Consider the following 12,294-nt stretch of genomic DNA (forward strand, 5'->3'; position numbering starts at 1 on the left):
ACTCATTCCTACTAAAAATATTAGAAATAGGAATAAATGGGATTTTTTCTTGAAATTATAAGTAGTATCAAGTGAAAATAAAGAACAAGAATTATCTGTAATTGGGATAAATTTGAAGCCTTCCCAAAAAGGTCAGGCAAAGATATTTATTATCACTGTTGTATTGTTCTAGAAATGCTAGCTATAGAGGAAAAAAAGAAATTGAAAAAATAAAAATATTTGAAAAAATTTTTCAAAAAAATTTAAAAAATAAAAATAGTTTTTTTTCACAAACAAAATTAATGCAAAAAAAAATTGGAGGAAAAAAATAGGGAAAAATTGCAGTAAATTTCTCTGATAAAAGCCTGATTTCTTAAGCCTGATTTCTTTCTTGATTTTGAATTCCAAAAGTGCTTTTTACTAGAAATAGAAAAAAGAAACAGCTGAGAACTTAACAAATAAATCATAAACTTCCTAAAAATCTCAAATAATACATATCAATTTCTATAAAGTTAAAATATAAGAAATCAATTTGAATGTTGAATCAAATAACTTAACACAAAATTCTCCTATATTATCTCATAATCATCCTTAGTTTTATTATGTAATAAATTAAGTATCCATTTTCTTTTTTTCTTAAATTAATTTTTTTCTCAATAGTATTTTATTTTTCTAAATACATAAAAATATAGCTTCATTTTTGTAAGATTTGTGTTCCAAATTTTTCTTCTTTCCCTTAATTTCCCTCTCCCTAAGATAGCAAGCAATCTAATATAGGCTAAAAATGTGCAATAAAGGTTTCATTTCTTAAATACATCAGGAACTGATCCAAATTTATAAAAATATTAGCTATTCCCCAGTGGTTAAAGAATATGAACAGGCAATCTGTAGAAGAAGAAATTAAAGCTATTAATAGTCACATGAAAAAAATACTCTAAATTATTATTGGTCAGAGAAAGGTGAATTAAAACAACTGTGAGATTACTTTATACGTATCGGATTAGCTAACATAGAGAGAAAAAAAAATGACAAATCCTGGAGGGAATGTGGAAAAATTGGGATCCCAATGCACTGCTGGTGGGGTTGTAAACAGATCCAACCATTTTGTAGAATAATTTGATACTTGTCCCAAAGGACAATAAAATTGCATATTCTTTAATTCAGAAATACCATCAATAAGTCTGCATCTCATAGATAAAAGAAAAGGAGAAAGAATCTATTCATAAAATATATATAGTGTTATGTTGTAAGAAATGATACGGGGGACACTTTCAGGAAAATTTGGAAGGACTAATATTAACTAATGCAAAATGAAGTGAACAGAACCAGGAGAACATTGTACACAATAATAGCAATATTGTAAGGATGATCAACTGTGAAAAATTTAGCTACTCTGATCAAGACAATAATCCAAGACAATACCAAAGGACAAATGATTAAAAGTGCTATCTGCCTCCAGAGAAAGAATTGATAAACTCTGAGTGTAGCTTGAAGTATACTTTTAGAATTTTCTTTTTTTCATGATTTAATTTATTTGCAGCATAGAATATATATATATATTATATATATAAATATAAATTTGGATGTCTTCACATTTATAACTGATATCATATTGCTTGTCTTCTTAATGGATGGGGGAATGTTAGGAAGGAAAGTATTTGAAACTCAAAATTTTTAAAAATTAATTTTGCAAATTTTTATATGAACCTGTAAGATAGTTAACAAAGTAAACAAAATATATTTTCAAAGGAATTACCAAAAGACATATAAAATTATTTGCAAAAACTGAGAAAGAAAGCACTCTATCAGTAGACTTTTATGAAGTAAAAATTTCTTAATTCTTAAGCCAAGAAAGGATAAATCACAGGAGAAAATAGACTAAAATAACAGATAAATATAAGAAAATGTCAAATAAAAATTTTAAAGTATATTTCTGCCAAGCCAACTATAACAATTTATTCATTATGATTACAGTGGATTGGAGTCTTAAGGCTACAAGAATTAGTCAACATTAGGAAAGCAATTAATGTATTTCTTTTTAACAATATGGTCCAAAACCATATAATTATCTGAAGAGGTGCTGAAAATAAAATCTGATAAATAAAGCATTCCTTATGCTAAAAAATCCTACAATATTAAAGATACATAATGTTTTTTTCTTGCAATATATATCTAAAATTAATAACAAGCATCACATTCAATGGGGATACAATTGAATATTTTTCCAAAACAAGGAGGTCCACTGTGCCCATTATTACTTTATATAGTACTAGGAAACATTTGCAATAGAAATAAGACAAGAAAAAGAAATTAAAGGCACAACGCTAGATAAAGAATTGACGTAACTATCCCTATTTGTTGATGATATGATGGCTTATTTGGAGAATCCTTGGGGAAATAGCAAAGATAGTGAGATAATCAGTGAAGTTGTAGGCTACAGAATAAATCCTTAAAAATGAAGTGTATTTTTAATAAGAAAATAACAAAATCTAACTAGCAATAATAGCAATGGAAATTCTCTTTCAAGTAATTACAAAATGTAATATTTGGGACCAACCAATCAAAGCACATAAAAGGCTTTATATGGATTCATTTATAAGTGTTTTTTAAAGAAAAAAATCTTAAAAATAATATTTACTTTCATAACTAGGCTATGTCAATATAATAAAAATACTGTGACAGCAATCACAGTAGCAACAGCTTTGGGAACTCTTAGCCCAGAGATCAGACAATGGATTAGAAAGAGTTTACAGAAAATCTTGCTGGTACTGGGTGAAGTTGGTATTGACTGGCAACTCTGTTGCCCATAAGCAATAATAGGTCACAATCCCAGGACTGAGAAAAGCACTTATTGTGAAGTTCTTGTTCCAAAATTGCAACCAGCTGATACAAGTTGAGATCTTTTATTGTGTCCTTCAATATAGCCCAGTTAGCTTAGAGGCCTATCTCTCTGCAAAGCTCTTGCAGCTTTATCCTTGGCTTCTGCCTCTGCTTTCTTCAGCCTCCAGCCAGCACCAAGATGGAAGATGCAATGAAATCTCTCTTGCCTCGAAGATAGGGTTTGTGGGCTTCCTTCCAGAGTGCTCCTCTCTGACCCCAGTCAATGTTCTGGAGAAATTCTTTCCAGAGTGCTCCTCTCCGACCTCTGGGAATGTTCCCAAGAAACTCTCCCAAACTCTAAGAGCTTCCTGTATATATGATCTCCCAAAGGTTAACTCCTCCTTCTGGAGAGAGAGGGATTCTGGGTTATCTCCCAGAGTGCTCTCTGGCCTTAAGGGAGGTGTGAATTAGGATATCCCATACTAAGCCATACTAAGCCCTGAAATCTCCCAAACATGTGAATTCCATTGAGTACTTAGATACTTATGAGCTCTCTAAAGGTGTGAACACAAGCATGACTTCTATCAGTTGTACTTAATACCTTGTTTCAAGTTCTGGCCCAAAATATCTCCTTCTAAGATCAAATAAATTATATTGAACCATGCCAAATTAGATAATTATTGTCTCTATCAACTCCAATGTCTTAACACTTTGTAAAGATTCCAACACTTATTATCATTCAGAAGGGAGCTGGGGTCTAAGGGAGCTGGGGTCTTGGTCACAGTTCCAGAGCCACGGGGAGTACTTGTGACTGCAAGAGAACAATGGTCCTTCCGGGATAAAGACCAGAGTACAGATTAGTAGAACAGTGGCTAATTTTCTCCCACAATAACATCACTTTGGGAGTACTGAAAACTTGCAGGCCTCCAGAACTAGTTCAAAAAGAGAAGCAACAAAAAGCCTATCCTGGCACAATACCAGCCCATCCCTAGATGAGCAGAGATGAAATTTAACATAAAATTCAAAGTCGATAAATAGGACTGGGCAATTGAGCAAAGAGCAGCAATAAAAATTTGACCATAAAATAGCTACTATGTTGGTAGGAAAAACCAAGATTTAAACTCAGATAACAACAACACTGTGGAAACAATTACAAACAAAACCTCAAAGAAAAATGCTAATTGCACAAAGGTCAACAAAAATTCCTGGAAGAAATGAAAGAAATAAGAATATTGGGTAAAATTTAGGAAAAGGAATGAGAATGATGCAAGAAAATTATGAAAAGAGAATTAACAACTTGTTTAAAGAGGCAAAAAAAAATACTTACTAAAATGTCATCTTAAAATTGGCCTAACTTTAAAATTGTCCTACTTATAAAAGTGGTACAACAAATTGAAGAAAAAGCTTCTTTCAAAGCATAATAGGCCAAATGAAAAAGAAGATATAAAATTCACTAAAGGAAATATTTCCTTTAGAATTGGGGAGTAAGAAGCTAATGATTATATGAGATATCAAGAAAAAATAAAACAAAGTTCAAAAGAATGAAAAAAAAACTCATGAAATATTTCATTGAAAAAACAATTGACCTGTTAAATAAATTGAGGAAAGATAATTTAAGCATTATTGGACTTCCTCAAAAAAGAACCTAGATATTACCTTTCTAGAAATTATAAAGAAAAACTGCTCCTGATATCTTAGAACTTAGAGGTTAAATAGAAATTAAAAGACTCCTCTGTCTACTTCCTGGAAAAATAAACAAAATGAAAATTTTAGCAGGAAAAAGTTAGCAAAATTCTAGAGCTCCCAGGTCAAGGAGAAAATATTGCAAGCAGCTAGAAAGAAATAATTCAAATATTGTGAAACCACTTTTGGATCACACAAGATAATGCAGACAAAGGAGCTAGGATTACAACCAAGCCTAACCTACTGAGCAAACCTCAGTATAATCAATTGGGGGGAGATGGACAATTAGTGAAATGGAGGACTTTCAAGAATGCCTAATGAAAAGATAACAGCAGAATAGAAAAATTTGACATTAAAACACTAGACTCAAGAGAAGAATAAAAAGATCAACAGAAAGAGTAATCTAAGGAAATCTATGGAGCTTTTATAGTGGAGGGAAAAATGAGGTGATAGCAATATTTGAATCTCACTGTTACTGGAATTAGTTCAAAGAAGGAAAAATACACACAGTAGTTGGGTATAGAAATCTATCTTACCCAACAGAAGATAGGAGGGGAAGATAGGGAAGGTTTCTGGGGGAGGTTTTCTGGAGGCAGCCTTAATTTCAGTTAAAAGTAAATAATCACTCCAAACGCAGCCAGGTGCTAAAAATTCAGATCTTTTATTTCTTATCTCTTTCCTTGGGCCTGGTTAGCTCAGTTCCAAGAGCTCTTGCAGATTGTCCCTTGCTTCTGCCTCTGCTTTCTTCAGCCTCCAGTCAGCACCTCCTTGCCTGGGGATGGGCAACTTTCTGGAGAGCCTTTCAGACCAGCATTGGTCTCAGTGGGGGAAGTGTAGGAGCCCAGCCACCACAGTTGTGTGAGATGAAGTGAATCTGGTTGCGCCTCCAAGAGAGGGCTTCTTCTGAACTGACTTGATGCTTCCCTCTCAATGTTTTCAGCTCAATTCTCAAGAGAGCCTCTGTCTGTTTCTTATATATGATCTCTTCTGAGACAGTGGGATTGTGGGTTTCTCCCAGAGTGTTCTCTGGCCCTGAGAGTTTCAAGGGAGATGCGAATTCGGATATCTCATACTAAACCTGAAATCTCCCAAATGTGTGAACTCCAATGAGTACTTAAATACTTCTTGCTTATATGAGCTCTCTAAATGTGTGAACACAAGCATTGTTTCTATCAGTTGTACTTAGTACCTTGTTTCAAGTTCTAGCCCATAACATCTCCTCATAGGATCAGATCAATCATACTGAACCATGCTGAATTAGATAATTATTGTCTCTATCAACTCTAATGACTTAACACTGTAAAGATTCCAACAGGAAGTGGTTGATAGGGGCTTTGGAGTAGGCAGTGATCAGGAGAAGACTGATTTTTGAAGTGGGACAGGATAAAAAAAGAAAGGGGAAAATGGGAAAACTGGAATAGAGGGAAATTCATTTAGAGATCATAACTGTGAATGTGAACAGAATAAATTAAATATTCCTAAATAGGAAGATGATTGGTTGTTTTTCATTCTCAAAGATGACCAAAATGACTTCACTATGTTAGAGTCTAGTTAGTGTGTTTGATTATGTATGATCTGACCAATATGAGTTAGGAATGCTCTGCCACAGTTTGGACACAAATGGTCTCTATGAACATTTGGGGTGGATCCTCTAGCTTTGCTCTTCTTACATTTCTTTTGAGCTAATTTAATAATGCTTTGTTTATAGAACACAGCACCTCTGAGAGGGCATGCCATGGTGGGGGGTCTTGTGCCAATGTTTCCCATGTTATACATCCAATTCTAAAATTCTTGAGAGAAAAAGCTTGTATCACTTTTTCTTACCACTAGTCCTATGAGGCCTTGCCCTGTGTGAGTTCTTCATAAAATAGTCTTTTTCACAATCATACACTTGGCATTTGAATTTTGTGATAAGCCAGTGTAGTTGTGCTCTCTGCAGTAGAGTTTGAATGCTTTGCAGTTTAGTTGGAGAAGGGACCTCAGGATCTGGTATGTTGTACTGCCTAGTGATTTTCAGCATCTTTCTAAGACAATTCAAATGGAAGTGATTCAATTTCCTGGCATGGCACTGATACATGGTCCAGGTCTCATAGGTATACAACAATAACATCAGCACAATGACTGTAGAGCTTCAATTTGGTAGTTAGTCTAATAACTGCCCTCTCCCACACTTTCCTTTGAAGCTTACAAACACTGAGCTACCTCTGGCAATGTATGTATTGACCTCATTGTCAATGTGTACATTCCTAGAGAATAGAAGAACAATATCATTTTTAAAATAGTTAGAAGGCATCTACATAGATAAAGGGCATAGATATGAATTCATTATATTAGAATGAGCTCCAAAATAAGAATGTAGGAGTGAGAAAGAGGGATGTATTGGGAAGAGGAAAAAGGGAGAGGTAGAATGGGACAAAATTTTCTCACATAAAAGAAGCACAGAAGGAAGAATTTTTATAGTGTAGAGGAACATGAGGTAATAGTGAAAGGCAGTACTTGAATCTAACTATTTACACAGAAAAAATGCTCTTAATCATTACTGACTAGAGAAATGAAAATCAAAACAATCCCATTATATCAACTAGCACCTATCAGAAATAACAAATGTTGGACAGAAAGAGGGAAACCAGGTACAACAATAAACTGTTGGTGGAGTAGAAGACTGGTCCAAATATTCTGCACAACCACCTGGAATTATGTCCAGAGGGTTTTAAAAGTTTATCTAAATATACAAATATATTTTTAATAGTGGCAAAATATTAGAAATTAAGGAGATGCTCTTCAATTGAGGAATGACTGAACAAGTTGTGGCATATGATTCTGGTATATGAAATGATGAAGCGGGGATAGTTTAAGAAAAAAATTGGCAAGATTTATTTGAAATGAAGTGAAAAATATCAGATTATCATGTATAGTAATAGTAATGTTATACTGATGATCAACTGTGAAACTTAGTTAATCTAATTAACATACTGATTTGAGACAATTCCAAAGGACTCCTGATGATAAAATGCTACCCACCTATAAAGAGAAAACTGATGAATTCGGAATGCAAACCGAAGTATAATTTTCTCACTTTCTTTATTTTTCTTGCATTTTTATGATATGATTAAAAAGGAAATATGTTTTGTATAATTTTTAAAGTGTGGTGATATCAGAAAAAAGACATCAATTAATTTTTAATTATTTTTTTAAATGTAGGTATGATAGTCAATATTTATTAAAAGGAGTGGACAGCCAATTTAAAGTTAATAAAATGTACACAAATGTTTAAGTAAAATATTTATTATTGACAATTTCAAAACCCCAACATGTTAAGTTTCTAGATAAAATAAAATTACTTAAAATAAACAAACTAATTTCCTAACTCTAAATAAATAATGGTGAAAAGATTTTGACCTAAAAAAAGGCCCTTTTAATAAAACAACTAAGTATATATGTAGGATATTGTTAACAGGGTTTTTAAAGCCATATCTTTTTGTTCAAGTTTTCTTCTTCAATGTTTATTATTGAGAATTGTGTTTCATTGTACTAAATTCGGGCACATTTAACCAAGTTTAAAGTTTTACTTTGCCTAAAGGTGAGTAAACTAGTTTCTTCACCATTCTTCACCATTGCATAGAATTCATTTATAAAGGTAGCAACATTCCAATTTCACAAGCTGCTATAAAGATTTGATGTCAAATCTCCATCAACTGTCACTTACCAGCAAGCCTCCCAAGACCTCCATTACCGAGCCCAGCATCTTCTTCAATTTCTTCTAGCTCCTCTATATCTAATCCAAGCTGAAAAGGAAGGAAACATGAGATTGGTTACTGCTTCAAATGCAATGTCATATCTGAGATAGGAACCACAAACACATTCAATGCTAAGCCAAAAAACAACTTGAGCACTTTCCTTTACCATTGAAATCTCAGGCCACTTCAGACACAAACATCATTATGATATGGAAGTCTTTATAAGCCCAGGACAAGTCTGACATTTGTCTGGTCTATATAATCAAGAAAGTTATGAAAAAGTATGAAGTAACACAACTGTTAGCTTCTCATAACCACTTCATATTTAAGGAGCCTACTTTTCCATTTGGTAGAGAATGAGGTATATTTGCTTCCAAAAGATCAGTAAGTTACTGCTCTGACTTGAAAACAAGAAACCTTAGGTACCACAAGTTGAAAGGAATTTTAGTCATGCCTACCTTTTCTTGCTATGGAATAGATAGGTGGAATTGGGATTCTCATGCCACTGGATGCCCCAATTCAAAGTTTTGGAATTCCACTGATATTATAAATGACCTACTATATAGGTTATATAGGTTCATATAAAATTAGAATGAATGAATTTTTAGAAATTTTGGGGGGAGCTAGAAGTTTAGCTAGAGGCAGAAACTGAAATGATATTTTCATTATATACCTAAATAGAAAGTGGAATTAGGTAAGGAGTTTGGAAAACAAACCACAAACCTGAAAACTAGTTTGATGGAAGTCTTTTATTATCTGAATACCTACTGCAACTTTTTCTTTTCCAAGGATAGAACAGGTTTATTACTTTATTACTATTACTTCATGGTTTGCATTAATAATGCTACTGAATAGATAGAAAATTAATTCGATTTTAAATAATATTTAAACCTGATTTTTATTTTGTAATTTAAGTTTTTATTTAATGATATTTAATCCTAATTCTCATCAAGGAAAAAAGAAAATAATTAATAAAGTATATATGATGAGAATTTATGATATAAAAAAGGGAAAGCTTGTAGTAATTTGACATACATCCTTGATTCCTGGGTTCTCCTTTGAAAGACAAATCAATTAGTGGAGTTTGTTTATTATATAACCAAAGACAACAGGAAACATTTTATGACATACTTCTAATACACAAATATCTTTTGCAGAGGATCTGGATGTAAAGAAATTTTAAGAACTTATTAAGATCTCTCAGCTAAATGCATGTTATACTTTAATATTTGGAAACTTCAAGGCAAAAGTAGAAAAAAATATGACTAAGAAGTAAAAAACCAGAGGCAAAAGACTTGTAGAATACATAGAAACCTCATGCCTATATGTGATGAATATTTCAGTTAAAGGAGCATCCAATTGCTCTAGATATCATAACCCTAATTAACATCTGTAAAAATGTAATTGATTATATTTCTTTTATTTATTTATTTATTTATTTATATTATAACTTTTTATTGACAGAGCCCATGCCTGGGTAATTTTTTTTACAACATTATTCCTTGCACTCACTTCTGTTATGACTTTTCCCCTCCCTCCCTTCACCCCCTCCCCCACCCAGATGGAGGAGCAGTCTTATGCAAGTTAAATATGTCACAATGTATCCTAGATACAATATAGGTGTGCAGAACCGAACAGTTCTCTTGTTGCACAGGACTGATTATATTTCTGAGATTAGTCAGTGATGTGGAAGTTAAATATTGATCAGCTATTTTTATGTAGTCAAACCAAATAATTAGAAGAAAGATTAAAGTCAGCATCAAATTAGAAGCAAGAGAGAAATGAGAAGATAGGGATCACAACTGAAATAACACAACCTGACCTATTTAAATAAGTTGATGATGCTGAAAAAATAGAAAAATGATAAAAACACATAAATTATAAGGTAAAGAGTGATGAATTTGGAGTCATAACAGATGTAAATTCAAATTCTGTCATTGACACATACTAGTTGATTACCACAGGCAAATAACAATCTTTCCAATACTAGAAAATGGGAAAAAAATCTATAATATTTATTTCATAGTTACCGTGAAGATAATATGAGAAAATTTATATAAAGCACTTTATAAATATTAAAGTACAAAATAAATGTTACTAATTATTTCATATCATCACATTGCCATTTCTTAGCAAAGTTTAACTGAAAAATTAATTATCATAATTAAGATATCAAAAGATACAAGTTATTGCCTCAGAAAACAATATTTGATCTTCCCAAGTGGAGAGACAGCAACCAAAGGGAATAATAGTTTAAAATATATAATTTTAATATCATTAAATCATTATTGATTAGAGAAATACAAATTAAAACAACTTTGAGATGCCATTTTGTCTACTGGATTAGCAAACTAAAATGAGAGAAGAAGAAAGCATCAGATGTTGGAAGGGATGTGGAAAAGCTAGAGTACTAATTCATTTTTGTTGAAATTGTGAACTGATCCAACTATTCTGGAGAGCAATCTGGAATTATGAGAAAAAATTATTGAACTATTTGATTCAGAATACAAATTCTATTTCCAAAAATTAAGGAAAAGGAGCTATATGTTCTAAAATATTTATGGCACCTCTCTTTATGGTGACAAAGAATTTAAATGGAGGGAATGCCTATCAATTGGGGAATGGTTGAATAAATTGTAGATGATTGATAGAATACTACTGTGTTATAAGAAATGATGAACTCAATTTTAGAAAAACATGGAAAGATTTGCATGAAGTAATAAAGAATGAAATGAGGAGAACCAAAAGAATACTGTGTACAGTTATAGCAATATTGCTTTAAGGACAAATTTGAGCAAATATGTAATTTTGACTATTGGAAATATCCAAATTAATTATAAAGGACATGTGAAGAAAGATAATATCTTCACCCAGAGAAAGAATAATATGTATAGAAAACTATAACTGTATAATTGTATACAATATATACATGTGTGAACACCCATAGATATTTATATGTGTATATATATATATACACATACACACCTATTTGTGTCTAAATGTACTTATCTCTAGGATGAGAGTGAAAGAAGAAAAAAGGGGAAAAAGAAATTTACATGATAATTTTGTTGCATATTTTAAAGGAATAGCAAGTTGTACATAGTAGATTTGAAGTTTCAAGTGAAATAATCCTTTTTTTAAATGGACTATGTTATGGAGATACTTGGCTTATTCCTTAAATTAAAAAATAAAACAATCATCTACTTTGGTTTTATTTTGGAGTTGTTTCTTTGCATATGATCAAATTACATAAGAGTTCCTGAAATATATCACTAGGGATAAAGTAGAGTTGCAAATATTTTTTAAAGAATAAGTTGACATTTTTCCAGTCCATGTTAGCTTAGAAAGATAGAAAGACATTGGGATGGGGATGGAACAGAACACCAGTGTAGAGTAGCAGCAGTTCAGCAGAGGCTTATCAGTCAGTGGTGTGGTAGGAGTGGGGATAATTTCAGCATACAGGGATGGTAAGGGATATGAATATCAAAGCAGGAGACTTCAGTAGAAAGAGCTCCAAGGTCACCATTGTACTAGCACTGGCAACAAAAAGGAGCCCAAATCAGGATCACATAGATTTAGCAGCTACCACATTAAGGGAACGGAGGGGTTAGAAATATATTTTGAAAGGCAAAGAATCTCTAATTATAATCAGGAATAACCTACCTAACAAAATGGAGTATAATCCTGTGGGGGGAAATTGACATATAATGAAATATAAGACTTTCAAATATTTCTAGTGAAATGACAAGAGCTGAATATGAAATTTGATATTTAAAAACAAGACTCAAGAAAAACATAGAAAGGTAAACACAAGGGAAAAATAACAAGGGACTAAACAAGGTTTATGCAATTTACATTCTTAGGTGAAGAGGAGATACATGTAATTCTGCAGAACTTTATCATCATGAGAACTCTTTGAGAAAATGTTATTAAATAAAAGATCTGGATGTGATTTTATTATGTTTGGATGACCTCAGTAGAAGAATGTGCTAAAAGAGGGAGAAAGGAAAGGAAGAATGAATATTGCTTGACATGAATGAGGCATAGAAGGAAAAATTTATACAAAGGAAAGGGC

The 12,294-nt window shown here is 32.3% G+C and overlaps 1 protein-coding gene across 1 annotated transcript in view; it reads right to left on the reverse strand.

Moving 5' to 3' along the window:
* The window catches only part of PYGL (glycogen phosphorylase L), a 114,097-nt gene that overhangs the window by 84,105 nt on the left and 17,698 nt on the right, over nt 1-12,294 (reverse strand). The window contains exon 3 of the mRNA XM_031952989.1: nt 8,189-8,267. Coding sequence (XP_031808849.1) covers nt 8,189-8,267 — 79 coding nt within the window. The remainder of the gene's footprint in view (nt 1-8,188; nt 8,268-12,294) is intronic.

Source organism: Sarcophilus harrisii, chromosome 2 (genome assembly GCF_902635505.1).
Source record: "Sarcophilus harrisii chromosome 2, mSarHar1.11, whole genome shotgun sequence".
In the NCBI taxonomy this organism is placed as follows: domain Eukaryota; kingdom Metazoa; phylum Chordata; class Mammalia; order Dasyuromorphia; family Dasyuridae; genus Sarcophilus; species Sarcophilus harrisii.